General features: G+C 52.0%; 2 protein-coding genes, 1 long non-coding RNA gene and 1 pseudogene across 3 annotated transcripts; 2 read left to right on the plus strand and 2 right to left on the minus strand.

Annotated features, from left to right (window-relative positions):
- Window positions 1-251: 251 nt before the first annotated feature.
- On the plus strand, window positions 252-1671 carry LOC138921800 (melanoma-associated antigen 8-like). The gene has a single exon (XM_070257160.1). The coding sequence runs from the start codon at window positions 691-693 to the stop codon at window positions 1669-1671; it is 981 nt and encodes a 326-aa protein (XP_070113261.1). The 5' UTR covers window positions 252-690.
- Window positions 1672-5432: 3761 nt separating this feature from the next.
- On the minus strand, window positions 5433-14839 carry LOC138921850 (uncharacterized). The gene is made up of 3 exons (XR_011434750.1): window positions 10623-14839; window positions 10174-10239; window positions 5433-10017 (listed from the first exon to the last, which is right to left on the minus strand). It is a non-coding gene; the product is annotated as an uncharacterized lncRNA (long non-coding RNA).
- Window positions 14840-15954: 1115 nt separating this feature from the next.
- LOC100069804 (heat shock transcription factor, X-linked member 3) lies at window positions 15955-17667 on the plus strand. The gene is made up of 2 exons (XM_001499532.5): window positions 15955-16583; window positions 16991-17667. Exons 1-2 carry the CDS (start codon window positions 16089-16091, stop codon window positions 17576-17578), a joined length of 1083 nt encoding a protein of 360 aa, XP_001499582.3. The 5' UTR covers window positions 15955-16088; the 3' UTR covers window positions 17579-17667.
- A 567-nt stretch (window positions 17668-18234) lies between these two features.
- On the minus strand, window positions 18235-20196 carry LOC138921849 (protein EOLA1-like; annotated as a pseudogene).
- Window positions 20197-27757: the final 7561 nt, after the last annotated feature.

Here is a 27757-nt window from a genome sequence, read left to right on the forward strand (position 1 = left end):
ACTTCCTTCTGCTCAATCTCAGGGGTCTGTGGTCTTGTTCTGAGAGGTTTGCTTCAGGGCAGCAGTGGGGTGGGGCCCAGGCCAGGACAGGGGAGAGGTGAGGACCCTGAGTGAGCTCGGAGGGGACCGCCCACCCCAGAACAGTGGGGACCTCACAGAGTCTGGCCCACCCCTCCTGTCAGCCCTGGTGTCCCAGGGCTGTGCTTGCTTGCTGTCTGCACCCTGAGGTGCCCCGTGTTTCCTCCTCCAGGAACCTGGAGGTGAAGGCCTTGGTCTGAGGCTTGTGTCCTCAGGTCACAGATAGAGGAGGCCCAGGCAGTGCCAGGACTCAAGTCGAGGGACAAACCCCGAATATGCATCCAGGGGCGCCCCCACGCCAGAACTGAAGAGACCCTGCAGACCTCGAGCCCACCACACCCCAGCCCACCACCAGCACCAGAACCTCAGGCTGTGCTGGGTCCTCCCTGAGGAGCCCTATCACTTCTTCCCTCAGATCCCTAGGGCACAGGCCGCCCTGGACAACAGATCCCTGTGAAGCCGAGAGCACCCCTAAGAAGAGACCTGTAAGTCACCGTTGTCAGAGCCACCAAGGGTGGGTTTCTGAGCTGAGGCCACTCACAACTCTCTCCCTCCTAGGCCCGTGGGTCTCTATCAGTCACCCCCTGCCCACACTCCTGCCCGCTGCCTGACATGAATCTAGGTCGGATGGGTGAGCTCTGCAAGCGTGAGGAAGACCATCAGGACCCAAGAGAGGCCCAGGGCCTGGTGGATGCGCAGCTGTCTGGGGCTGAGGAGGAGGAGGCCATATCCCCCTCATCCTCCACCTCTGTCCCCTTCCTGGGCACCCTGGAGGAGGTGGCTGTGGCTGCGACCACGAGTCCTGAACAGGGCCATCCGAGTGCTCAACCCTCCCCCACTGCCATGGCAGCCACTCCATGGAGCCAGTCCAGAGACAATGGCTCCAGCATCCAAGATGAGGAGGGACCAAGGGTCTGGGAGGACCCGGGAGATGCCAAGTCCTCGCTCCAAGATGCACTACGTTTGAAGGTCTCTGACCTGGTGGGGTTCCTGCTTCTCAAGTATCGCACAAAGGAGCCCACCACAAAGGCGGAGATGCTGAATACGGTCCTCAGAGATTACCAGGACCATTTCCCTGTGATCTTCAGACAAGCCTCTGAGCGCATGCAGCTTGTCTTTGGCATTGACGTGAAGGAAGTGGATCCCAGCGACCACTCTTATGTCCTGGTCACCACCCTGGGCCTCACCTACGATGGGATGCTGAGTGGTGAGCAGAGCATGCCCAAGACTGGCCTCCTGGTGATGCTCCTGGGTGTGATCCACCTGCAGGGCGACTGTGCCCCTGAGGAGGACGTCTGGGAAGCACTGAGTGTCATGGGGGTGCGTGCTGGGAGGGAGCACTTCATCTACGGGGAGCCCAGGGAGCTTATCACTAAAGTTTGGGTGCGGGAGCAGTACGTGGAGTACCGGCAGGTGCCCAGCAGTGATCCTGCACGTTACGAGTTCCTGTGGGGTCCCAGGGCCCACGCTGAAACCAGCAAGATGAAAGTCCTGGAGTATTTGCTCAGGGTCAGTAGCAGGGATCCCAATCTCTTCCTCCACCTGTGTGAAGAGGCTGTGAGTGATGAGGAAGGGGCACCTGGCTGTGAGTGATGAGGAAGGGGCACCTGAGCCCGAGGGCGGCCAGGCACGGGGCAGGCCCATGCCCAGCACCTTCTCCTGCTGGGCATGAAGTGAGGCAGCTTCTTCACTGTGTGTTTCATGAGAGAGCAGTGAGTGTCCTAAGTAGTGGAGGGGCGAGGTGGGAGGCCACTGTGGATAGCGTCTGTGGGTTCTTGTTCTCTGTGATGGATCCTGGAGATGGATCTTGGTTTCTGTTAGGAATTTTTCAAATGTTTCTTTTTAATAGAAGGTTTAATTTGCTTCAGCGCCTAAGTTTTGAATGACCTTGATCACATATGAATTTGTACTTATCCAGTCCAAGAGTAGGAGTTTTGCTATTTTGTAAAAGTAATTGGGACGCCTTCTATCATAGTCTGCGATCCGAACTGGATGACATGGCCCTGGAACAGCAATTTCCTGGAAATGTGAATGAACTTATCTGTCAAAATGATGGAGTCTAGAAATCCAGAAATAAATATAGAAGGTACTTAATTCTTGCCTTCCTATCCCTTCTTGTCTGTCAGACTATGAAAGTAAAAGACATAAGTCTACCCGGATTTGCTTGAGTGAATCAGAAAGTCAGAGAAATTTAATCTGCATAAATAAGACCCCTGCTCACTGGCTCATTTCTTCCTCAGACTTTTGCTGAGCCTCTGCTCTCTGGAAGGCCCTGTGTCAGTAGTGGGTACATGAGGATAAGCAGGGCACCCCCCACCCGTAGAATGAGAGTTTAGTAGCCACAGTCCTAGAAGGAAGATGGTGAGGTGTCCCCTCCAGTACAAGTCAAAGAAGGTGGGAGGTGGTGCAGCCCCAGGGGAGCGCGCTCACTTGTAAACGCCCCAAGCCAGGGCAGTGTGGGTCTTCGGGAAACTGCGATTCCTTGTGTGGGAGTTGATTATCATGAAGCTCGGTGGTGGCAATGGCCAGACTCACAGTGTGTCTTAGGGCTGAGGGGCAAGTCTGAAATGGAAAATTGCTCTGAAGAGTTTCTTAGGGATCTCGGGTAACCAGACAGAAATCTCCACCTGGGCAGGAAGGGAAGGTGTCCTGGGCTCTTGTCGCATTGCAGTTGAACACAGTGAACAATGAGGAGTTTGACATCCATCATCTCTAAGGATTTCAGAGAAATATGGTGACATTCCTTTGAACTGATACCCAGAAGTCAGTGGCCTGGCACTCCTCTCCCAGGCCTGGGAGAGCCAGAGCCCACAGCATAAGTTAGGTGTTAATCTTAATTGAGTTTAATTGGCCAATTGTAATGAAGGGCTAGATTTTGGTGGGGTGAAATGAAAGGAAGTAGTGGTCTGGATGAAGAGCAGCTTGGAGGGAGGCAAGGAGTCGGTCCTTGATTCTGTTTCTAGGAGCTCTGTGTTCCATCCAGCTGGGAAGACTCCCCCACCCCCGAATTTTCACATATATCCTCTAGCTGGGAAGATCTACTGAGTTTCATTTGTGAAACATCCTTTTTGGCTGATTAGTTATTTCGTGTCCTGTTGAGCTGCATGTTCTCTAATACGACCTGGACCACAAACAAACAAAATCCCAGAGGAGAGAGTGGAAGGTCTGGAATCAAAACAATCCTAGAAATAACTCCCAGTCCTCAAAGTTCCCATGTATACCAGGCACTGTGCCAGGTGTTTGCCACACATCCCATCCGTTCCCGCAGTCCTACAAGACAGGGCTCACCAACCCACTGCCTTCGCAGAGGAAGAGCCCGAGGGTCATAGCGCTTGGTAACTTTCCCAGGATCACATGGCTAGTAAGCGACAGACAGACTAGACCCGGGTCTGGATTCATCTAGAGCCCACGCTGTTGCCACTCATCCCAGCCTGCGGCCCACCTTCTGACTCCTCATTCATTTCTCTTCCCAGTTCTCCATGATGTCTCTCAGGTGACAAAATTAGGACCCTGAGGCCCAGCTAGTGAAAGCAGGCCTAAAGAACGAAGGCAACAATGAGAATCAAATACAATTTGGGGATGGTCCAAGGCTTGTTGAGGGCTGATTCCTCCGGGTGTCTCCATTTCTCTCCAGTCTCAGCACTTTTCCACATGACAGCACCCTTCCCCTGGTCTTTCCCCGTGTGTCCTCCTGTCCAACTCTGGAACCTGGCTGGCTTACAGGGTCTTTGCTGCCGCCCTCTCTGAAGGTTGCACAGGACCTCCTGCCCTCCCCGTGACACAGAGCATTCCTACTCCCTGCAGGGGTCCCCGGGCCCCCCCATAGCTCACCCTCGATCCTGTCAGAGAGCCACAGCCACTTTCATGGGAAAGGTTACTCTGGACTGTGACGTTTAGACACCTGGTCATCCCTCCCTGGGAGCCTTCGACACACTCGCTGTTTGTCAAATGGGCTGTGAGTAGAGTCTCATGGCGCCTATAATCTACTGGGACCTGAGATACAACCCTGAATCTACACAGAGGGTTTGTGAAGCCATCCTGGTGCTTGCAGTAGGACTTTAACGGGCTCCTTATTTGATGCTGGGAACTGAACACATACACAGGTGAAAGAGCTGATTAAAGTGGTCAGAAACTAACGCCTCATCACAAGCAGTAGATGAGGAGGAATCATCCACTGAAGCCAAATTCCTGCTAGCCCTGGAATCCTCCTAGGAGGTGAGAAATGGTTCTCTGGTAGACATGTTGGTCAAATTTAGAAAGCAAATATAACCATTCTCCCACTGTGTCTTGTCTGGTACCTGCCCCCCAGGAAAGTCCTGTCTTTCAGTGAGCCTGGCAGCACCTATGCCGCTGTTCAGGGAAGTTCAGTCATGTGGAGGGTAGACGAGACTCACAGGTTAAGATTTCACCCCTGCATCAGAAGGAAGCCTACTGAGATTATAGACGGTATCGCAAAGGGAGTGCAGAAAAGTGCCATAGAGCAAAGAAGGCGACCCTCCCTGCTGAGATTGACAAGATACTCTTAAAATGAGATGTGGTTCTGTATTTGAGAGCATCCATTGCACAGTAGGCACTTAACACTTCAGGGGCTTTCAAGGCAAATGTGACCTCAGAAACTCCTCCACACAATGAACACGGATGTCGTCCTAACAAGTTATAATGGTTGCTTTGTGTTGGGCACCTACTATGTAACGGGGCATGGGAGAGACTTCAGTGCTTATCCATATCTTGTCTAGCTGCCTTTCCTGGACACAGGAGACACTACATTGCCAGGCCACTTGTAGTTACGGAGGGTCATGTGACAATCCTTTGCCAGGGCAGACCTGAGCAGAAGCATTGTTTGTCACATCCAGGCATTTGAGAGACGGTACACCAGTTCCATTCTCTCTCTCAATTCACCAGTAAACATGGTAACCCCGTGTTGAGATGGTGGAACCAAAAGATGGAAGCAGCCTGGATCCCTGAGTCACCTAGAATGGAAGGTGTCTGGTAAACTGCATCAGAATTTATGTGCACAACAAATACACTTTTGTTGTGTTAGCCTTTCAAATGTCAGGGTTGGTCTGTTGCCCACGCTAGCAGTAACTTTAATTGACATAGCTGCTATTGCTGTTGTTAGGTTTATAAAAATACTTTGTAATATACAGATTAATATATATTGCATGTATTATATATTACATATATTGCATATATTCTTATAAAAAATTCTAAAATAGAGCTAAATCACAATTTCTCCATTTACAAAAATTTTCCCAAGTTCATCCCTCTCCTCTGAGTTTGCCACCAATAACATATTGCTATATGCTATTTCAAAGCTTATTCTAGGCTTTTTCATAAATAAATGTGCTATGAAATATGTGGCATTTTTTTTAATGTGCATAGGTAATGACGTACATATTGATCTCTCACTTTCCTTTGCCACCTAATAAGATGGATGCGGGATATTCCCATGACAGCACACATAGGTATAGGTCACTTCTGCAAAAACACCAAATAACCTTATTCAAAAATTGGCAAAGGAATTGAATAGAAATTTCTCCAAAGAACATATACACGTGGCCAATAAGCAAATGAAAAGATGCCCAACATCACTAATCATTAGGGAAATGCAAATCAAAACCACAATGAGATACAATCTCACACCCATTCAGATGGCTATTATCCCCCCACTCCTCCCAAAAAAGAGCCCAGAAATTAAGACCTGTTGAAGAAGATGTTGAGAAATTGGAACCATTGTGCATGGTTGGTGGGAATGTATGATGACACCACTGCTGGGGAAAGCAGTATGGCAGTTCCTCAAAAAATTAAACATACAATTTGCATATGACCCAGCAATCCCATTTCTGAGTATGTACCACAAAGAATTGAAAGCTGGGTCTCAAAAAGATATTTGTACACCCATGTTCATAGCAGCATTATTCATAGTAGCTAAAATGTGGGTATGACATTGTGATTTTGAGAAAAATATGTATTTGGTCATTCAGATGATCAACATATATTTCTCATATATATTTGTTCCTTGTCCAGGGTTCCTGACTCACAGCTCCCAAAGCCCTTGGGATTTTCTAAGCATTGAGAGTGACAGAGGTGTCTCTTGTTAAGTTAATGAGCTGACTTTTGGACCCCATCCAAGGATGGGGGCTGATTGCCAGGAGAACCAAGCATATGATTTGGAGAGCTTCCAGGTTGGTGAAGACGTGGAGATTCGGAGACAGTGGTCTGCCTGGAGAGGGCATGGAAGCTCTGTGCCCCTTCCTATTGTCGACGCAAATAATCCATAACCAACCTATAAATCAAAATTGGGGTGAGTTTATTATGAACCAGAGTGAGGATTATAACCCGGAAGGCCTTAGAAGGCATTCCAGGGAAGCATGAGTTTCAGTACAGTCTTCCATCTTTTTAGAACAAAGAAGATACATTAAACACCCCCAGGATACATTTTCAAAGAGGTATTCAGTTGCAAATTAGCAGGTCAACATGATGCCAGGAAAAGAACTAATTTGGGCGTTACCAATAGGGCATTACCAATAGGGTGTTGTCACCAAGAGGGCCTAGGAGGGGAAGTATGCATTCTTTGTCTCAAGAGAGATTCCTTTAGTGGATAAGCAGATGTACAATGTATGTTTGATAGGCCATAAGTCAGGCTTTCTAGTTCAAGCCAAATCAGTTTTGAAGTCGAACAGTTACCCCATATACTTCAATATGTGAAAATCTCTTATCACTATGTACCTTGCCCTATGCAGCTCTACATCTGTCTGTGCCTGAGTTATATCCTTTCACAATAATCCAGTGATCTAGTAAGTAACGTTTCTCTGAGTTCTGTGAGCTGCTCTAGCAAATTAATTTAACCTGAGGAGGGTGTCGTGGGAACCTCTGATTTTTAGCCAGTTGGTCAGAAGTATATAATAACCTGCATTCGCAATTGGCACCCTGAGTTGGAGGGGGTCATTGGAACCTCCAACCTACAGCCGTTCAACGAGAAGCACGGGTAACAACCTGGGTTTACAACCGGCATCTGAAGTCGGGGGTGGGGCAGTCTTGTAGGACTGAACCCTTTACCTCCGGAATCTGGTGCTGTCTCCAGGTAGATAGTGTCAGAATTGAGTTGAATTCTTGGTGACAAATAGAATTGGCAAGCAATAGGATATATTGGAGTACATGAGGAAGCCATTTGGTGTAAACCTAATTCAGCCTGACCTTGTTTTTCCAAAAGGGCCTGACTGTGGCTGTTGAGCATGCAGTGTATATCTGCTTTAGACATTCCCTATGGCAAGAACAAAGGCCCTTGAGATAAAGGTGCAACTTCCCTCCCCCTCCCAACGTTGGCATTTCCTTAAAGATTAAGCATCTTTCCTTAGGCTAGGAACTGATTGCTGCGCTCACCTGTGACCACCCAGCTCGAGACAACAGACTTGCTTCCTGCTGCGCCTGCCAAGATAGCAGACCCTCTGCCTGCTGGGTCTATCAAGGGCTGTGCCGACAGGGCAATCTTGTGACTATTGTAAGAGGGACATTTCAATCATATGTGAAACATCCTCTTTGAGGGTATATAACCACTCTGTATACCCCCACTTCTTTGGAGTGCTCCGCTCCTTTGTGGAAGGACTCTCCTGGGCCATGGTCCTCACATTCTAGCTCAGAATAAACTCTCCCAAATGTTCATTTATAGATTGGTTATGGATTATTTTCGTCCACATTGGACACTCTTCTCGTGTCTGAGAATATCTTGTTGTATGTGTGGGAATCACCCCCCCAATGTTGAAATTGAGAGTCAGGACACTAAAAGAATGGGAGCAATCCAAGCGTCTATCAACAGGTGACTGAATAAGCAAAATGTGGTACAAACGTACAATGGAATATTATTCAGCCTTAAAAAGGAAGGAAATTCTGACATATTCTGCTGACAACTAATATACAGAAACCTTATTTTAAATGGAGTCAGGAGGCCAGAAGAGAGATCTCTCATGCACAAGCTTCTCAATGCACCCTACAGAGCCCAACAGGAAGAGACATACCTTGCATCTCCCACAGGAAGTGATATACTTTACCACCCCAGCAGAACGAAGGGAGGAAGAAATTCCTCCTTGTCCAGCAACAGTTCAGCCAATGAGAGACGGCCATAACTCATCAATGAAAACTCACTAGACTTCGAACTTCCAAGTTCCTCCAATGGACTCTTTGTACATAACAGCCCCACCCAGCTTCATAAGAGAATGTTTTCCTCCTTTGTTTCTCTGGAGATGCCTGTGGTTTGCCACGGACCACATGTCACTGATTGCGGTTCTTTGTTGTTCCCGAATGAACCCATTTTGCTGGTAAAATAACTGGCTGTTTGTTTTAGGTCAACATGCTACAACACAGATGAGCCGTGAGGACACTGTGCTAAGTAAAATAAGCGAGACATGAAAAGGCAAATGCTGTATGATTCCACTTATATGAGGTACTTGGAGTAGTCAAAGTCATAGAGACAGAAAGTAGAATGATAGGTGCCAGGGTTTGGGGAAAGGTGGAATGTGGAGTTATTGTTTAAGGGGTATAGAGTTTCTTGGGTATTGCAAGATGAAAAGAATCCTGGAGATGGATGATGGTGATGATTGCACAACAATAAGAATGTGCTTAATACCACTGAACTGTGCATTTAAAACTGGTTACGATGGTAAATTTTATGTTATATTTATTTTACCTCAATAAAAAATATTAAAAAAGACACTGTAACAGAAATGAAGAATGCCTTTGATGGGCTCATCAATAGACTGGACCCAGCAGAGGACAGAATGAGCGAGCTTGACGATTCATCGACAGAAACTTCCAAAACTGAAATGTAAAGAGAACAAAGACAGAAAAAGAAATGTGGGACAAGTGCAAAAGGTGAAACATTCAGTAGTGGAATTCCAGAAGGGGAAGAAAGAGAGACAGGAACAGAAGAAATATTTGAGGTGATAATGGCTGAGAACATCCCCAAATTCACGACATCAAACCACAGATTCAGGAAGCTCAGAGAACACCAAGTAGGATACAAAACAAACAAAAAATCTGCAGCCAGACATATATTCAAACTGCAGAAAATCAAAGCGGAAGAAAACTTGAAAGAAGCCAGAGGGAACCAAAAGTGTGAGAGGAATCCCTTCTGTTATTTCTCTTGTCAACTTAAAAAGCCAATTTGCCTGTTATTTTATCTCAAAATGAGTTTATTCAGGAATGGCCAAAATAATTGCAATTTGGGATGTGCATGCTATGGAAAACCACAGGCAAATTCGGAAAAGAAAGGAGGGGAGGTGCTTTTGTAGAGAGAAAGGGGGAGTATGGAAGGGCTGTTCTGGAGGAAGGTCCTTTGGGGGGAAGTTACAGTTCAGAGTGGCATATCTTCTCATTGGCTGGGCTGTTGCTGGATGAGTAGAGAAATCTTCCTTCAGTGGTAAAGTAGTTTTACTGCCTGTCCAAGATGCAGGCATCCCCCTCTTCCTTTTTGGTGTCATGGAGGACATATCATAGGGCATAAGATCTCCCCCTACAGGCCTTCCTGACTCCAATTCAATATAGTTCAGGTTTTTTTAAATTAATTTCCATATTCTCTCTCTATGCTCCTGCCACTTGGCCAGTGAGTCAGACCCATTCGAGGGAAGTGCACAGCAGTGTCAGGAGACTAGAGACCCATCTCCTAGCTAGAGGACTACAAGGGAGTCCCCTGGGGGCCAGAGAGTGTGTTGAAGGCATTTTGTTCCAAACAAAAGCGTCCATGACCAGTGTCGATGACGTGTGGTGCAGCTGTTCTGAGCGGAAAGTGCCAGAGCTGGGCCCACCCCAGGGTGTGTCATAGTCAGTGCTGTCAGGTGTGCTCCCAGGCTCCGCAGTCGTTTGGATTCCATCACTTGCAGCAGCTTGCAAAGGCAGCATGGTGAGTTTTCCTTCAGGAAGAGGGTAAAGCTTCCAGGAGCAGTTCTGGAAAACCAAGATCAAAAAGCTCTCCCCTGTACCACATATCCCCCGGTGGCTGGTTATGTTTTTCCTTCATCATTCCAAAATCAGTGTGTCCCATTCAGTGATCAAACTTTACATTGCTTCCATAATCCCCTCTTCTCCCCCAGACCCTTTTACCTGAAAGGATTGTATGCAAGAGGGGCAAAGGCATTTTCACAGACAAACATCCTCATACAAGTGAGCCTGAAAGACATGTCATGTTCAGGATGTGGTCAGGATGAAATCCCGACATGTCAGCAACTTTCAAAATAGATTTACATAACCCTTTTCATCCTGATCGCTTATCCAGTGAGGGGTAGAGAAGAGGGCAAGGCCTTTCTGGGGACAGCTCCGTTAACACTCACACTGCCTGGTGCGTGCACCAGGAGAAAGGTGAGGGGAAAAGTCAGGCAGTCAGTCCTTGTTGCAAACTGTGACTAACCCGCCTACTCAAAGGCAGAGGAACGTCCTGAGGGGGTCTAAGTGGGATCTGGCTGAAGTACATGGTGGATCCCATTCCCCATGATTGGCCCTCCTCTCATGTACAACTTGCACAGGCATCCCAAGTTAGGAGTGCAATCACCCACCTCAGAAATGCAGTGCCCATGAGCGGCTCCATCTCACTTGTTCCCATCCGATATCAAGCCCTTCATCGCGGGCATCTGCAAAAGACCCAGACGGTGCAGGGCAGCACTCAAGATACTTTAACAGATTTGGAGCCCACAGAGGGGCATCCCAAATCTGCGACAGTTCCAGAGTCCAAGACCTGTTCATCGAGCTTGGCCTGCTTTCCATTCAGCACAACTCGTGTTGAGGCTATAACAGCCCATCGTGGACAGTTTTAGCTTTTATCTTAAAGTTGGTCAATTAGGGTTGGTGGGTTTGGGGTCCAAAAGGAGTCAGTGGCTTTTCTGCAGCAGCAGGAAAGCCGAGACACTGCAAGGCCAGACAGCGAGGGTCCAAGTCCAAGTGACAAGCTGTCCTAAGCCCTTTCTGCCTTTTCAGCCTTAGAGTTCCTCCCAATTGACGCCTGAAAAAGACACACCTCAGGTCGGATAATCATCAGCCTCTAAGGGTCAGACACTTGATTTCATAAGAGCTCATTAGCCAACCGTAGGGGCTTCGAGGGATTGGAGGCTGACCCAGGAAGAAGAGATGACCAGGAGAGGCAGCAACACAACACCAGATTTACAGGATGGTGCCTCAACAGGGTTGCATTAGAGGGGAGTCCCTCACAGCATGAGATCATCCTGGGGTTTATGGGTCAGGAGGGCACTATCAGAAGGGGAGCGCTATGGTCTGAATGTTTGTGTCCCCTCAAATGCATCTGTTGAAACCCTAACCCCCAAAGATGATGGCATTACAAGGCGGGGCCTTTGGGAGGTGCTTAAATCATGAGGGTAGAGCCCCCATGGATGGGAGTCACCTTATATAAGAGGTCCCAGAGAGATTCCCAGCCCCTTCCACCATTTGAGGACACAGCGAGAAGGTGGCGGCTAGGGACCAGGAGGAGGGCCCTCACCCCACCATGCTGGCGCCTTGATCTTGGACTTCCAGCCTCCAGAATGGTGAGAAATAAATTTCTGTTGTTTCTAAGCCACCCAGTCTGTGGTATTTTGTTACAGCAGCAGGACCGGGCTAAGGGGGGAAGGCAAGGGAGCTGTTGGGAAAGAGGCATCGGAGAGGCAGCCCACATGTCAAAGCAAAGTCGCTCAGCTGCTCGGGGAGTGGCCTGGGGTCTTAGGGCCACAAGGCTCTATTTTATCTATTCTTAGCAGATGTGTGTTGAGGTTTGGCAGGTTCTAAAGGACCAAAACTCTGCTAGTATGAGCACTGTGTGAAACAATCGGACATGTGAACATTTGGGTTGGGGGCTGGCAGGTTTTTAAGCCATCAGGACCCAGACTGCTGTCAAGAAATATACAACCTAGGGGCCCATACACACAGGTCATCCATCCTTGGCTCATTTGTATAACACTACCTGAACACTGCTTTTTAAAGCTCTACAAGTCTATCTCTATCTAGAGATGGCCTCTCTTTCCCAAGTTGTCTTCCTTTTTCCAGGGGCTCCAAAAAGCAAAAATCATCAGGTGACTTGTTCTGTTTCCAATCCTCAAAGAGTTTACACCAGAGAGAGAGACTGATTGAGACTGACTTTAACACCACAATTCCAACCGGGATAATGTTGAGAGTAAGCCTCGAGGAAATCCCTAGAATCCAGGCCTCCCTGTCTAAGGCAAGGAGGGGAGGCAGACTGCTAACAAGGCTTGCACGTGGCTCCTTTAGAAAGGCCCATTTAATCCAGTGGTCCCCATGCCATTTTTAGCCTCTAAGGACACGTTCCCTGGCGTGCCCTTAGCCTTGGACCACCACAGAATGAGACATCACCAGACAACAAAGACTCTCCTTTGCTGCTTGTCCTGCAGTCTGCCGGTGGCTTCATGGCAGACAGAAGGGCCCCCTATGGGGGTGAGGCTGTTGGCCCCATTCCGGCTCTACTTCTTCCTCCGGGTGGAAGCTGGGCCTGAAACTCCACCTGCCATGCCTAGGCTGGGCCTTTCCTGGTCCCTGTCCATGGACTAGCTGAAGAGCAAATGGCCCAGACCCTCAGAGCGCTCGCACAGCCAGTGTGATGCAGCAGGCCTCCACAACTGCTCCTATCATTGCTGTTACAATGCAGAGCTGTGTTCAAGGACACAAAACCCAACCCAGCTCCTGGTGACACAGAACTTCCTTCTTTCCAACATGTATACTGGGCACTGGTTTCACATAATGGTCCCTGCCATGCTCAAGGTCCTTCTTCCTAGTCTGGAGGGGGAGACAGATGCACCCAATATCACAGCAGGGCAGGAGCACTCCGACTGGGACTGGACATGGCAGCTAGGCTGTGGGAACTGTGGGGAAGGATCCATGAGGGGGACCTGGGATGGGAGTAAGGCCTTACTGAGGAAGAGGCCTTGGAGTAGGACCCAGACAGGCTGAGTGGCCTCTGGACAGAGAAGGGCACTGCCATAGAGGGGGTAGCAGGAGGACATTTCCTGACAGGAGCTCCCAGCGTGTCAGACAATAGTGCCAGGGGCCCAGTGGGGTTGGCCCAGGGCTGGAGCCCAGAAGACAGTGAGTGAAAGCGGCTGGAGGGCTGCGTGAGTGGGTAAGAGGAGCCCTGCAGCCAGGAGACTGGAAAGGGCAGGCCTCGATGTCACCAGGGCCTCTGTCTGAGTCATAGCTGAGAGACCACTCAGATGTGAGGTAGACCAACTGCAGGGGCACGGCTGGTGCCTGGGAGGGAGGGAGAAGAGTAAGGAGGCAGCTCCCACCAGGACTTACAGGGTAAGGGGGGCTGGAAGGAGGGGGAGGCAAAAAGAGCACACAGCCAGGCCTGCCCCTTGGCAGCCCCAGGCCTTGGGCCCCATAGCCCACAGCTAGGCACTTTCTCCATGGCTGCAGGCTGTGCATTTCCCACAGCAAGTCCAGACTGAAATCACTTTCCCTCTGGGGTGGCTGTCCTCAGAGTCCAATCAGCTGTGATCTGCTAGAGTCACCTGACCCTGGGGCTTTGGTCCATAAGGCAGGGACACGTACACGTCATCTCTCGGGCCTCTGGAGCACTGAAGAGCCAACCAATCATTTCTCTCAAACCTAGGTACCTAATAAAGACTGTGGGACTGGCGGCCACAGGGCACAGGGTTGAAATTCTGGGACGGAGAAGCCTTAGTCGAGGGAAGCCATTTTCATAATGCCTTTCATCAACTAGACTGAAGTCAGCACCGTGAGGATTTCATCTTTAGAAGACAAGATGAGCCTCGTGTCCTAGTTCTTATCCACAGCAGAAATTCGGCAAATCCTGAAACAAAGGCCATGAGCTAATTGTCCTACAGAAGGCTTAGGACTTCAAGAGTGCCTAAATGACATCAAGTAAATACTGGTTCTCTGCAGAATGCCAGACTGCAGTTTCCTGAGTCATTTTCTCTTCTCCCACCAAACGGCTCAATCCCTTTGTGTAAGTCATCAGCCGAGTTCATGAGCTAGCACAGGCCACAAGGAAATTTCATTCTCAGTCTTTACAGAACTCACTGAGGCAAAATACTCTGCTGTGCAACTGAAGGGAGATGGCTGTTCATCCAAAGTTCATCCAAATCAGAAGAAGGCCCCTTCTGAGAAGCCACCAATGGTTTCCATTTAAATTCTTAGCGTCTGAGGGCATGTCCCTACAGGATAAACTGACTTCTTGAATAAACGCTTTGGAAACCTGTTTTGAAGCACAAAGACCACAGACCAAGCCCAAATGTAGACCTCGGGGCTCTGTTAAGGATTACAGTCCCCAGAGTGAAAGGTATCTTGGGAGATTCTCTTTCAAGCCCTGTTTGCACTCCCCTTTTAGAAACAAAGGATTGATCCTCAGAGAGGGCAAATGACCTTTCTCAGTGGCAGACTGGACAAAGGACCTGAGATCCTTGCAGACAGGGCCTTCCCATGGTACCACTCTATCTCCCGAGAACAAAGTTGTCCGCAACAGCTAGAGAACACTTATCACCAGATTCACTGTCGTATCCTCTCCTCTGTGGTGAGGACAACTTTCATTTGGGTTTTGTGCGATTCCACAGCCACACTCTCATCTATTTTCACATACACAATGATGGATATCTTCATGTTGTCTTCTTACATCTAACTAAACAAGTAGGAATTTTCTTTGGGAGTGAGTCTGTGTAAGGTAGGCCCTTTGAAAAGTATCTAACCCAACGGAAAACAAAATTATTCAATGGACCTACCATCCAGGTAATGGCAGGGGAGGGATACTGGGGTCGAGGGAGGGGGTCGGCTTGGGGCAAGGAGAGCAGGGCTGGCTCAGGGGAGTGGGTCAGTGAAATGCTTTGTCTCAACAGAACAGAACAGGTGCTAAACCCCCCAAATCAAGGAATTAAAAGGGGAAGTACCAAAGTAGATCCAATTTGGAAGTGAGAGGCCAGAAATCTGGGAGAGCAGAAGCCAAACCACTCTAAAGCAGAAAAGAAATAGGGCTTTAGAGGAAGCCTCAAGGGAGGTTGTATGCAAGCAGCTGTGGAAGGTGATTTGAAAAGGGCACATGCAGGTGTTCCCAAAGTGAGCTCGTCCAGGACAACCAGAAGAGTTTCTATGGTGAAGAAATGGAAACTAAAGACAACCTGGAGAGGGATGAGTTGAGGGCAAGCAGAGTACAAGAGGAGACTCCCTCCCAAGCACAGTGGAGGATGCGGCCATCCACCTCCGTGCCTACGCTGTGGGTAATAGTGTGTTTGAGGTGTTTTGGGTGACACTGAGGTTGAGGATCATCAGAAGCACTCCCACTGTGCTCCAGCACAGCACTACTCTGGGGACAACTTGACCCAGAGGCAAGAAAACAGGACTCCTTGTTTGGGCCCATCTGAGCAGGACCAACCAAACAGCAGGAGCAGCTAGAGGAGACCAAAGCAGGAAGCAGGAGCAGCACGAAGAAGGAGGGGGCTATCAACCTAGACTAGGCAAATCAGCCTGCTAGGGACCACCGTCTCCTGGGAGGCACAGTCCCCCAGTGGCCCATATGACCTGCCTAGTCTTGGTGGGAGCCAAGCTAGGACTAACCAGGGCCTGGCCCTTAAGCACATCAGAGAGGTCAGCAACAGGTCCCCCAACCTGTCTTTAGAGGTGGGAGTGGAGACAGGATTGTGCTTTCTCAACCCATCCAGGGCCGGGCCACATGAAACAATGTGCCTGGCAGCTGATAGGAGCCTTTTCTGGGAACTTGAACCAAACGTTTCTCTCCTTTTAGAAAAGAGAGAAGCTGGGACCCTGCACCCCTCCCCTCCCCCACACTTGGCCAGGGCTCCCTCTCCAGACCAGTTGCAAGTGACCCTTGTGACATCATGTGACAACGAAAGAGAATGATGACTTAAGCAGCCGGTTGCCCCACTACCGAGACTCTAGAATTTTGTGGACAGTATTTACTGGGCATCCCCACCCTGACCGAAGGCATTTCTGACCTGAGAGTTCAGGGATATGATCTCAGACAGAAAGTGCTCCTGACCTAGACTAGCTCCATGGCTAGTCAGAGTACCGACCAGATAGATGAAGTCAAGCAGGCCCCATCGGGTGACGGAGAGCCAGCAACAGGGGTCCCAACTAATTCATCCCTGGATCCAAATCTGGATTCCAGGGAGATTTTGGAGACCCACAGTGACCAAGCCATGAGCCAAGATCCAGGCCCCCAAGACAACCTGCGACCACAGGACCCAAACCAAGGCGCCGTCCACGTGGAAGAAAACCACCACCTTCTCGGGCTCTCCTTCCCAAGAAAGCTTTGGATGGTAGCTGAGGACGACGCCTTCACATCTGTGCGCTGGAATGACGAGGGAGACACCGTGATCATTGAAGAGGATCTTTTCCAGAGGGAGATTCTTCATCGGAGAGGCCCAGGGAGAATTTTTGAAACAGACAGCTTGAAGAATTTTATCCGCCAACTGAACCTCTACGGCTTCAGCAAAATACGTCCAAACGACCCTTCGGTTCACTCTCCAGGGAACAAGAGAATGATGGTAAGGTAGAGCATCCTCTTTCCCATGTTCTCCGTCCGGCGAACATCTTCCTAGTAGACCAAGATGAATGATGCACTGAAAGGGTTTAATTTCTGAGGATAACTTTTTTCACGTGAGACTTTATTTATGGAAAGATGAGAAGGTATAGTTGTTCCTATGAAACAACCACCCCGAGAGATAATCTGCAGGTGTGACGAAAGACTCTGAGAGCTCAGTTAATGTCAAGGAGATAGATGCACCTTAACCTATGCATTACGTATGTTGAGCGAGCTCAGGCTCTAGGGCAAAATGAAACTTGCCAGCAAGTTAAAAAGATCTTTTCTCCCTAGGAAAACAAGACCATTATGATTGGGGTGGGGGGTGAATATTTGCTCCCAGGATGACTAACAGGATTGATTTTGTTTCAGATCTACCGTAACTCCAACTTTAGGAGAGACAAGCCTCTGCTCATCGAGAACATCCAAAGAGGCAACGTGAGAACTACCGCTCAGCCAGGGACCAGCACAACAACTCCAAAGAGAAAGAAGCAGGTAGCAGCTACGAGGCGCTCCCCACGAACCTGTCAAAATGAACCCACCATAGAAACTGACAGAAAGGCCCAAAAGGAAGCCCCAAAAGCTCAGGGACCCACTGACACCTGGTCCGTCATGTGCTCTGATGTCCACTCTGTGAGCAGTGTAGAAGGACATGCCACAGAAAATCGTGAACCAAGTGAGCCAGGCAGCCCAAGTGGGGAGGGCACGTCCAGGAATGTTCTGTTTGAGTCCATGGCTACTGGCGGAGGAGACGGTGCAGAGGAACCACCCACCAGCCCCCCAGATTACCCAGATCATGATTCGGTGATGTTCTTGTACAATACCTGTTATTCCATCCTGCTGGCTTCCCTTTCAGTGATGGCTCCACCTGAGGCCCCTGACGAGGACGAGGAGCAGGAAAGCTCCTCAGATTATAAGTGTGCACTATGTGAGCACTTTAAGGACAATCCACGTTCCTAAGCTCACAGGTCACTAGTGACAGATAAAAACCACCATTTTACAGCCATGATGCAAAACTCTGAGGGAGTAAATAAACAATCTAATGAGAATTGTGACTCGGTGTTCTTTCTAACTTGCGATACTACACACACCTCATCAGATAAGCCTGAGGAGGCTGGAAATCCCGGCCCCAAACAGGCTTTGGTCCCCGTTGTCCTCTTTCATTTGAAGAACAAGCATTTTCACACATTCAGCCAAGGACTTGGCTAGGGAGTATCGAGGCAAGCCCAGGAAGATCTCGTTCCCTGAGCCTGGCCTGGTGGTCAGGACACAGAACAGCCTGACTCTTGACCTTGGGGCTATCACCTTACACTATTCACGTATCTTGAAACAGGAGGGTCTTTCCTCATGGGTCCCATCTATGATGCCAGGAAGTTTCTGATCAGCAGCTCAATGTCCCTGGCCTAAGAGGCAGGGGCCTTCCAAAGTAGGGCCAGCCCATTTGCCCAGGGATGTCCGACCACTGCAGTCTGGCTCAGAAGAGACAGGTCATTCTAGTCAATGCCTGGGGGAAAGCCCATCATGCTCACAGGTAACAACCATTAGAAACTTTTCTAACAAATTACCAAAAACAAAGAAAGAAAAAAGACTTCCTACAAAATAAACAACACTACTTATCACATTCCCGAAAGACCTGTATTTAAGCTCCTTTCTTCACACATGAAGTAGCTGTGTGACATGTCTAACACGCATGCCCCATGAGCCAAGGGACACTTTTACAGCAGAGAAAGTCTTTTGCAAGGACAGGTGCTCTGTTTCCAAGTCTGATGTCCTCTTCATCAGGAATGAGGCCATCCAGGGCTGGTCACTCTCCAGCAATCACTCAGCGCCCCCTCCCAGCCTGCACACAATGTCCCCTGGATGCTGTGCAAACACTCTATGAGTTTGACTAGAACAAAGACAGGGGAGAACACTAACGATTCCTCTTAAAACATATTTCTTTGGTCAATCCAGAAATCAGCTGGACCAAAATGAGTGGCAGCGCCAAGAACTCCCTGGCAGCTTTCCCTTTTTCCTGAAGGTCAAAGTCCTTGAGACTGTCACTGAGCCCAGAGAGGCATCTTGCAAGGAAAGTCCCGCTCCCCGTCCCTGCATCTAAGTGAGTGGAGAATCTGTTTACGTGAACAGCACATAGTGGGGAACGCTCCACTGCGGTGCCAATCCACACCGAACCCGATTTCCACGTCCACCGTGTGACGATGAGCTGCTGGGTCATGATTTCGCTGGTCTCTCGGTGACCTTCCTCTGAGGAGCCCACGCTCGTCAGGCCTCCTCCCCCAAGGGGATCAGGTCGTCTGCGATGTCTACCTGGAAGACATCCTTTCCGCCTTTCCTGGGGATGGGCTCCAGCAGCCACCTGGGGTTTGGAAGCACCGTCAGGAACTTCTGCTTCAGGCTGGTCAGCACGGCTTGATTTTCCAGTTCCACCACCTCATCGGGAGCTAAGTTTTCTGGACACTGCAAAGTTTCCCCAATGTCAACGAGCCCTGTGCACAAAGGGAGGAGCACAGAGATGTTTTTCCTTCCACAAACCAGGGCCTGCCTGTCAGATAACATGGGTATTCAAAGTTACAACCACCAGAGACTAAGATGATATCGCCCAATGGACACGGAGTGAAGTGGGTCACTCTGAGTGAGCACTTCTCATGTGCCAAACTCTGTCCACGGGATTCTGGGAGAGGCCGAGGGAGAGACAATGAGGAGAGGGGCTTGTCCTCAACAACCCCACCAAAATAACAGGCAGATCCCAATCAGACTGCTGAGGGCAGCAGGTACAGATCACAATGGCCCCGGCCGCTGCAGGGAAATTACAAGCCAGCGGGTCCCCAAGCACTTCACGAGGTAACCGGAACTGATGTGGGACCTCAACCATTGAGGTGTTAGGGGACTTGCCCAGTATGCAGCAGGCACTGGGGGTGGGACAGGCGCATGAAGCCAGGGAGCAGTCTGAGGCTAGAGGCCGGTCCAACCCACTCTGTGTGCTGTGCTGCCTCTCAGGATCTCTGCCACACACACGCACACGCAAGCACATACACACACAGGCAAACCCCACATGCAGACTCAGAGCTCACCCTGCCTATTGCATCACCAACAGGAACGGAGGCCCAGGATGGAGAAAGGGTTCACCCTGGGTCGGGGAACCTCAGCCAACCAACCCCAGGGTCAGGGCCCTTTGTTGCCCCTCTGAAGGTCTGTTGCTGAAAGAAACCACACTGCCCACACACACACAGCAGTTCAAAAGAAAACAAGCCACCAAACTCCTGAGCAAGGTCCCGGGGGCAGCCCTGGGAGGTGTCTGAGCGGTGGTTGGCACAGCAGCACTTGCCAGCTATCACTCCACGGCCGTACTTTTCCCCTTCCTGGAGCAAGGCCCGAACCTGAGCGGGGGTCCTCCCCAGCCTCTCCACCAGCAGCTCCCTCCAGGCTGTGTCTTCACAGTCCCTGTGAGCAATGTGGATGGCGATGGTATAGTCCCGGTGGCTGCACAGCAGGGGACGCCAACGCGTCTCCACAGTCTTGACCCCATTTAAGACAAAACCAGCCTAGGGCTGCCGGAAAGAGAGGCAGCTGAACTTCATCTCCCCAGAGCTCCTTGGGCCTCACGTGGACTGTGGAAACGCAGAACTGCAATGTCAATAAACCTCACGCACCGGCACTCCAAGCTCATGGCCCGTGGGCCTGACCTCTCCCCAGCGTCCCCAAGGTGCCCTGAAACCCCACTGACCTGGACGGTGGAGTAGCGGAGAGTGCTGGTTCCTCCTTTCAATCACCAGACAGTCAGTTGACAGGCCTGACGGAAGAGGCTGGCCACTGGGATGACTCGCCGGTCACATGGAGTCTTTGGGGAGCTCTCGGAGCAGGTTGGGCACAGCTAGAGAAAGGCACAGCCAGGACAGCACGTGGTCAGTTGTACAACAGAGGTCACTGAGCCCCAGGGCAGCACAGAGGAGGGAGGGAGGGAGGGCCCCTTGGCTTCACAGCACAGTGGGCTGGCTCTAGCCCTCTCCCAGCACAGACAGGGACAGTCCTGGGCTATGCTTCTTCTCCTGCCACCCCCGCCCACCCCAACCCTCTCTGCTTCCTGGCACTGCCACAGCCAAGGCACAGCAGGTCCCAAATCTCCCGGCCCCTACTGCAGGGCTGCTACCAGAAATCCTTGGTATCCAACCTCAGCTGGGCCCTGGGGATGCCCTCGATCTCAGACGGCCCCATCAGGTGTCTCCTCCTGAACCCTTTGGCTGTTATCCTCCTCCAACCCCTTCTGGAACCACTGCTCTCCACTGTCAGCAGGAGTCCCAAGCTGAGAGAAATGAATCATGAGAGCAAGAACGATCGGCAGCAATGTGCAGGCACTGTCTCCATGCCAGGCCCTGGGATGGGCGCGATCCACAGATCACAGAATTCAACCTTCAAATAACCAGGTAGGGGCAGTGCTACTGTCACCCCACTCTACAGCTGAGACGGAGGCACTGAAGGATGAAGAGAGAACTCAACATTACAGGGGACCTAACTGCATGCACTCCCTGTCCTTGCCTCTTTTCTCTGTCCCTGGAGGACAGAGATGTGCACTGGGAGGACCTGGGCCCCAGGCCCCAACCTCAGCTGGGTCATGGCACCTCGGGGAACCTCAGTCTCCACGTGAGTGTGAGGACGGGGGTCTGAGGCTCCAAGGGCACGTAGCCCAGTACCTGCCAGAGGCTTCTTTCCCCAAGCAGAACAGAGCCACACTTCTCACCACGGCCTACAAGGTCCCATGTGATCTGCACCCTGCTCCAGCTGTCCACTCTCCTCCCTGCTTTATTCAACATCCTGCAGCCATGAAGGCTTTCCTTCTACCCCAGGAAGGCTCCAAGTTCCTTCCTACCACAGGGCCATTCTAGATTGTTATTGGTTGTATTGTGGCCCCTCCGGTTTCACGTCTTGAAGTCTCAGTCCCTAGTTCCTCAGAATCTGACCTTATATACACAGAAAAGGTCTTTACAGAGGTAATCAAGTTAAAATGAGCTCCTTAGGGTGCACCCTCATCCAATCCGACTGGTGTCCTCATAAAAAGGGGAAATTTAGAGAGACACACACAGAACACCATGTGAAGAGGAAGGTAGAAAGTTACAAGCCTGGGGATGCCAAAGATTGCCAGCAAACCACCAGAAGTCGGGGACAAGGACGGAACAGCAGATTCTCTCACAGTCCTCAGCAGAGGCAAAGTCGGCCGACACCTTGATCTTGCACTTCCAGCCTCCAGAACTATGAGACGACAACTTTCTGCTGTTGAAGCCACTCAGTCTGCGGTACTCTGACATGACCGCCCTGGCAAACTAACAGAGCTGTGTGCTCTTGCCTGGACGTCTCCAAGGGTGGAGGCTGATTTCTCCATTAACAGCACATCAAGCACGTTCTTTCACGTCTGCACATCTTCTTCTGTCCTATTCGTCACCGCCTGTATGCTATCCCATAGTTGGCTCTCCCACAATTCACTGACTATCCTCCTGATGGTGAGTCACAGACTGCTCTGCACTTTCTGTCACCATAAAGGACGTCCCCACAAACAGGTGTTGACTGAAGATATCATTAGGAGGAGGCCTGGGTCAAACGGCATGCACATCTGTGATGCCAATCTGCACCAGCAGAAGGCTTTCCAGAGAGGCTCACTTGCGTATCAACCACAAGCAAGGGCCATCTCCTCACACGCTCGTCGGCCCTGAGCATCCTCCTTCCACTTAACCTTTGCCAACGTGATGGGTGACAAACGGTTGCCCTGTTCACTGGCTTTGGATTATTTATGAGAGAGGCTGGATGTCCCCCTGTGGCCTGGCCACTTCTACTCTCCTCCTGGGGTAGACGACTGGACTGCAGGTTTGCCTAGTTTCTGCCACTCGCTGTCTTGGTCCTTTTCTCATCAGAAGCACAAAATCACAACCAGGAGACCTGAACTGTGTGGCTGGGATCCCTAGAGAGAACTGAGGTAACCGTAAAGGTACGAAGGGGGCCGAGTGCCCTCCTGCCTCCTGATGCGGAGAGTACCTGCTTGGTGGCCTGAAGAGGAAAGCCTGTTCCTCTGGTCTCGGCTCCTTCGCCTGCACAAGGACAAGAGGGATAACGAGACAAGGTCATCAGGTACGAGACAGCAATGTGGGCTAAAGTACCAGAACGGTCTTCAACTCAGCAGGGACTGGAGGCCAGCAGGACCCGGGAGGGTCCAACTGCAGGGAAACCCCTCACGCAGGCTTTGGCTCTGCTCATCACGGCAGTGGGTCTCTCTGGCCCCGGCGGGCTGTGGGACCACATAACGCCCCAGCAGCCAGCAGCACAGCACATCACGTCACGGAAGCGGATCGTGTTCTGAGGGCACAGCGGAGCCCGTGGCCTGGGTGGGGGCACAGCTGAAGGGTCACGGGAGGCAGGAAGGCAGGTACGAGGGCGGACCTACCGGTGCCTGGGGACCGGCACACTCGCCTTTCTAGGCGCAGACGCAGGTCGCTGGTCCACACACTTAGGAGGAGGGCGGGTGTGTGACGGTGGTGGGGAAGGGACAGGAAAGTGCGGTGTTGGCTACCTTCACGCGCTCCTAGGGTAGTGGTACCATCCCGCGGAGGGCTGAGTCCTGGAGCCTTTCCGGCGGCGCGGGTCTCCCGGATCCACTGGCCGAGCGAGTGGCGGGCGCGCTGCGCCGACCCGGCTCCGACCATCGGGCGGCATGGTCCTCGGCCTCCCCGTGTCCCGTCGGGGCCGCCTCCCACACCCAGGAGAGGAGACGACGCGGGCCGCGGAGCGAAGACAAAGCGCCTGCCCAAGTCCTGGCTGCGCCGCCGCCACCGCTGGGGGAAACGGAGACTAGGGCGCGACCGACAGGCGACAGGCACTGGCTCTCTGTACGCAGGCCGGGCTCGCCTAGGCGCCGACGCCCCTTTCTTGCGGGAATACGGGGGCACGGATCACGTACGTAAGCACGCAGCACGCCGGAACTCAGCACGCCTGTACGAAGGCACGCAGGCACGCAGCCAGCTCATTACGAAGACACATGCTGACGTCACGAGCACGAGTGCACGCGGTCCCCCGCCTCTAGGAGACGTCGATGGACTCCCCAGGCCCCAAGGGACGAGGGCTCAGCAGGCCCAGTCGGGGCCTGGAGACCAGCGGCTGGGAGCAGGTCAGGAAGGGGCAAGAGGGGCTAGGGGGAGAGTGAGGCAGGGGACAACGTGAGCCAGGGGGCGGGGCTGCGGGGAGGCTGAGGGGCAGGGCCGGGGCTGGGAGGGGCCGGCGGAGCCTTATGGAAGCCAGACCTGAGGGAAAGAGCCGAGGGAGGAGCTGCTATTGAAAGAGAAGGCGGGGCTGAGGGCGGGGCTTCAGGAGACGAGGCGGAGCTGGGGGAAAGGTGGGGGAGGAGCTGGGGGAAAGGGAGGAGGAGGAGGAGGGGCTAGGCGCCTGGTGCGCGGTGACCTCAGAGGCAGAAGTCAAGGTGCAGTCGCAGCGTCCTTGGCGACCTAACTGACCCTCCGAAGGTACCCTGGGGGACGCGGAGGCCGGGAGAGGGCGGCACCTCTAGGCTGAGTCCTGTGCCCGGAGAGTCAGGGTCTCCTTCTTCCAGGCCACCGCGGGCGTGCCTGGGCGTCCTGAGGGGCAGTCGTGATATGGGCTTTGTTTGCAGGTGAGAAGGAAAGTCCCCCCTCTTTTCTGCTGTCCCTCACACCTGACATGTCTCCCAAAAGCCCGCTTCTCTGTCAAAGCTGCATCCTGTCTTGACTCTCAGTTAGTAGCTCAAGGCACTCACTGCCACGCGCTGTGCTCCTCGACATCCCTGCGCCCTTCCTGGGCTTTGCCTGGATGACCCAGTCCTGGGGCTTTGCCTCTCAAAGGCCCGATCAGAATGAAGGCCCCTCTTCCTGCCCCATGGCCACTTCCTGAGTTCCGGCCCCATAGTCTGGGGCCCGTGCTGGTTGTTCCCTGAGCCTCCCCATCGGCCTGGGCGCCGGCTCTTTCTAGTCCAGTGGGAGCTGCACAGGCCACCAGTCCCGTTTCTCAGCAGCACATCTGACCTCATCAATGCCCTCCTGAAAACCCTGCTGGGCCCTCTCCTGTTGAAGCCCAAAAACCTCGGGGCCCTGGGAGGGCCTTCCGGGGGGGGGGCAGCTCTCTCCCCCGTTGTGGCCCAACATGTGGGTCATTGTGCTGGGGAGCCCCTGACCCCTGAGTGCACGCAGTCTGTCAGGACTCCCTGCTTTGGTACGTGGTACCCGTGGGCTCTAATGCCTGCCAAGACAAGAGAGTCCTAGCCTTTCTCTGCCCGACGCCTGGTGGCAGGCACTCCTGTCCCTGGGTTCTGGCGGCACTCTGGCCCTCCCTTCCTCCCTCCCTTCCCTGGGCTCCTGTCTCCCAGGGTTGTACCTGCTCTCCAAGAGTCCAGGGTCCCCTCAGGAGCGCTGAGGTCCTTAAATGCCAGGACTGGCTCTTGACTCGTTTCTGCAAGCTGCGGCCCCAGTGCACAGGAGTTGCTCAGTCAGTGTAGATCAACAGAGCACTGCCTTACCTTCCAGTGAGCTGCAGCTGCTTGCTCCTTGCCGAAGCTCCAGGAAGCACGAATGCTGGCCCTGAGGTGAGGTGAGGAGCAGAGGGCACCTTCATGGGATTCAGGCCTCAGGGCTGCAAGGGGCCTGCTTTCTTCCCCAGACCGTGGTTCCATCCCCATAATGCAGCCCATCTTCCTTTTAGGAAGTGCTTTTAGCATGTCCACCACTGCTCTTTGTGGCGAATGCCCCCAGGACTTGGCCTCCTCTTTAGAGCTCACAGCACCTCCTCAGTCAGGCTCGCTTCCTCTTCCCTCCGGGCAGCACCCTGCAGAACTCACTGTCCCCGATGGCCTGTCTGAGCCCTTGCTTTTGCAGTTTCTTATCCTTCACCCCTCCAGTGACCTGTGTCCATCCAGCCCCACCTCCCCCCAGCTGTCCTCTGGGAACGTTCCACCACCAGGCCTCTCGGTGCTCAACACTCTGGCTCTCCCGGCCCCCTCTCTGGCCTAGATGTTCTCCTGCCCAGCCCATGCTCTCTGCTCCGTGTGATTTCTCCACATCCCCTCCCCTCCGCTGAGCCTGTCACCCATCTCCTCACTTGCCGAGAAGTGCAGAGTTCACCCCACGTGCTTCTTTGACTCTGAGGTACAGGGAAGGTTCCACTTGGCTCCTGCCACGTGTTTTGCGGCACCACAGATCTGGGACCGGCTTGACCCAAACTCCCGGTTTCCCCCATACACTTCTCGGCAGGTCCGGTTTCCTCCTCTCTGAAACGTCTTTTGCCCGGCTTTCTGTTGAGCTGCTGGTCTCTTTGGTGCAGAGTTGTGGGAGCTGGTTCTGAAGCTCATCTCCCCTTCGTTGTTTGCGTTTCAGATTCCTCCTCTGGCCCTCAGGGGCTGCTCTCCTCCTCCCTTTGCAGGCCTGCTCTGCACTCAGCGTTCACCTAGACTCTGGAAGTGTAAGTGATCCCAAAGGTCAGGGAGTGTCCACTGCCCCTCCAGCTGGAGGCTGCCCTCTACCCGCAGGCCCCACCACCTGGGAGGAGTGGTCCCCGAGGAGGAGGTGCCCTTGCGTCCAGCACTCTGCCCCTGAGAATGGGCTCCTTCTCATCCCTGTGATTCCCTCTGTCACCGCTTGGCTGTAGTTCCGTGTCCTGACCTTGCTGAAGAGGAGGCCCGGCAGCCGTGCAGTAGCAAGAGGACAGCGAGCCTTGTTTCTTTGGCCCCAGTCTCCCTTTTCCTCCCAATCCTCAGGTGGCCTGATTCCAACAGGCAGACTCCACTGCCCTCCTTGCTCCCTGTCCCCCAGGTAGCTCCAGTTGGATGGGTCCCTCTCAGTATGGCCCGGATCACGTGGTCCAAACTGAGAACTGTACTTATTTCTGCCTTTGTGTAGTGACGCTCCAAGTCCACAGGATGAAGCTGCATCACAAGGCACCTGCAGTCACCCACGAGCTACTTTTCCACCACTGCTTAGGTGTGGTGCCTGCACACATAGGGTGGTCTGGTTGAGTTGGTACTTTGGGAGTTTCTGTGAACATCTGGCAACCTCCTCACTTGCATTCATATCACAAGCCAGAATAGCACCGTCAATTGGGGGCGGATCAGTGCTCATTTCCATGTTTCCATCTCCTGAGTCTCAGTAACATCTTCTTTACTGTCCTCAGTCTCTGAGCAAACAAGCAATGACCCCCGCGCCAGGCCCTCCACAGCTTGAGGGACGGCATCCAAACGTCACACTGTGGCTGAGTGACACTGTGTGGTCCAGCTTATTTGTTTATGAGATTCAGGTTTGGGAGACCTGGAGCAGGAGTTGCCATCCCATAACTATGGTGATGGGGCCTTGAATGGGTGGACTAATGCACTCTGTTGCAGAAGACCCATTCGGCTAACTCCTGAGTATCTGCATGCTCGCTGTGGCGACTTTGGAAAGTACAGAAAGTATATGAAGAATCAAGACAGAGGGCACTCAGGAGACAACTACTCAGAGGTGTGAATGCTCACAATTTGGACCTATTCCCCGACTTCTTGTTTTTTGCTAAGGCAGACTAGCCCTGACCTAACATCTATGCCGGTCTTCCTCTTTGTTTACATGAGGAAGATTAGCCCTGAGCTAACATCTGTGCCAGTCTTCCTCCACTTTATATGTAGGTCGCTACCACAGCATGGCTGATGAGTGCCCCAGAATCCAAACCTGTGAACCCGGGCTGCCAAAGCATAGGGCGCTGAACTTAAGCACTATACCATGGGGCTGACCCTCCCCCTGTTCTTTTTCTGTGTGGTTCCTCTTTACTCAGTCGAGCTCCTGCTGTGTGACCATTCTGTCTTATGTTTTTCGTTTAACGTTAAGTGTTATCCCATGTTCTGAAAGAGTCCTCAGAAGCATCTCACTCAGCTCTCCACCTTGTTGTGGAGTGTATTGGATTCCAGGCTCTCCCCACTCAAGCCCGACTGACAGATGCTTGAGAATGGCCCAGCATACCTTGGAGGCAGTGACGTCCTCTGGTCAGAAACTTCAGCAAGGGGTCTTCCTGAAGTGGACGCGGAGACCGAGTTTATTGAGACTCCAGTATCAATGTCGGGTTGGACGCTGTGTCCAACAGCCTCCCACGGTCTGGTAATCCCATTTCCCAGCG

Source organism: Equus caballus, chromosome X, assembly GCF_041296265.1.
Source record: "Equus caballus isolate H_3958 breed thoroughbred chromosome X, TB-T2T, whole genome shotgun sequence".
Taxonomy (NCBI): domain Eukaryota; kingdom Metazoa; phylum Chordata; class Mammalia; order Perissodactyla; family Equidae; genus Equus; species Equus caballus.

Coding starts and splice junctions, on each gene's coding strand:
- LOC100069804 (XM_001499532.5), top strand. CDS start 16,089: ATGGCTAGTCAGAGTACCGACCAGATAGATGAAGTCAAGCAGGCCCCA. Junction 16,584..16,990: donor CAGGGAACAAGAGAATGATG/GTAAGGTAGAGC, acceptor ATTTTGTTTCAG/ATCTACCGTAACTCCAACTT.
- LOC138921800 (XM_070257160.1), top strand. CDS start 691: ATGAATCTAGGTCGGATGGGTGAGCTCTGCAAGCGTGAGGAAGACCAT.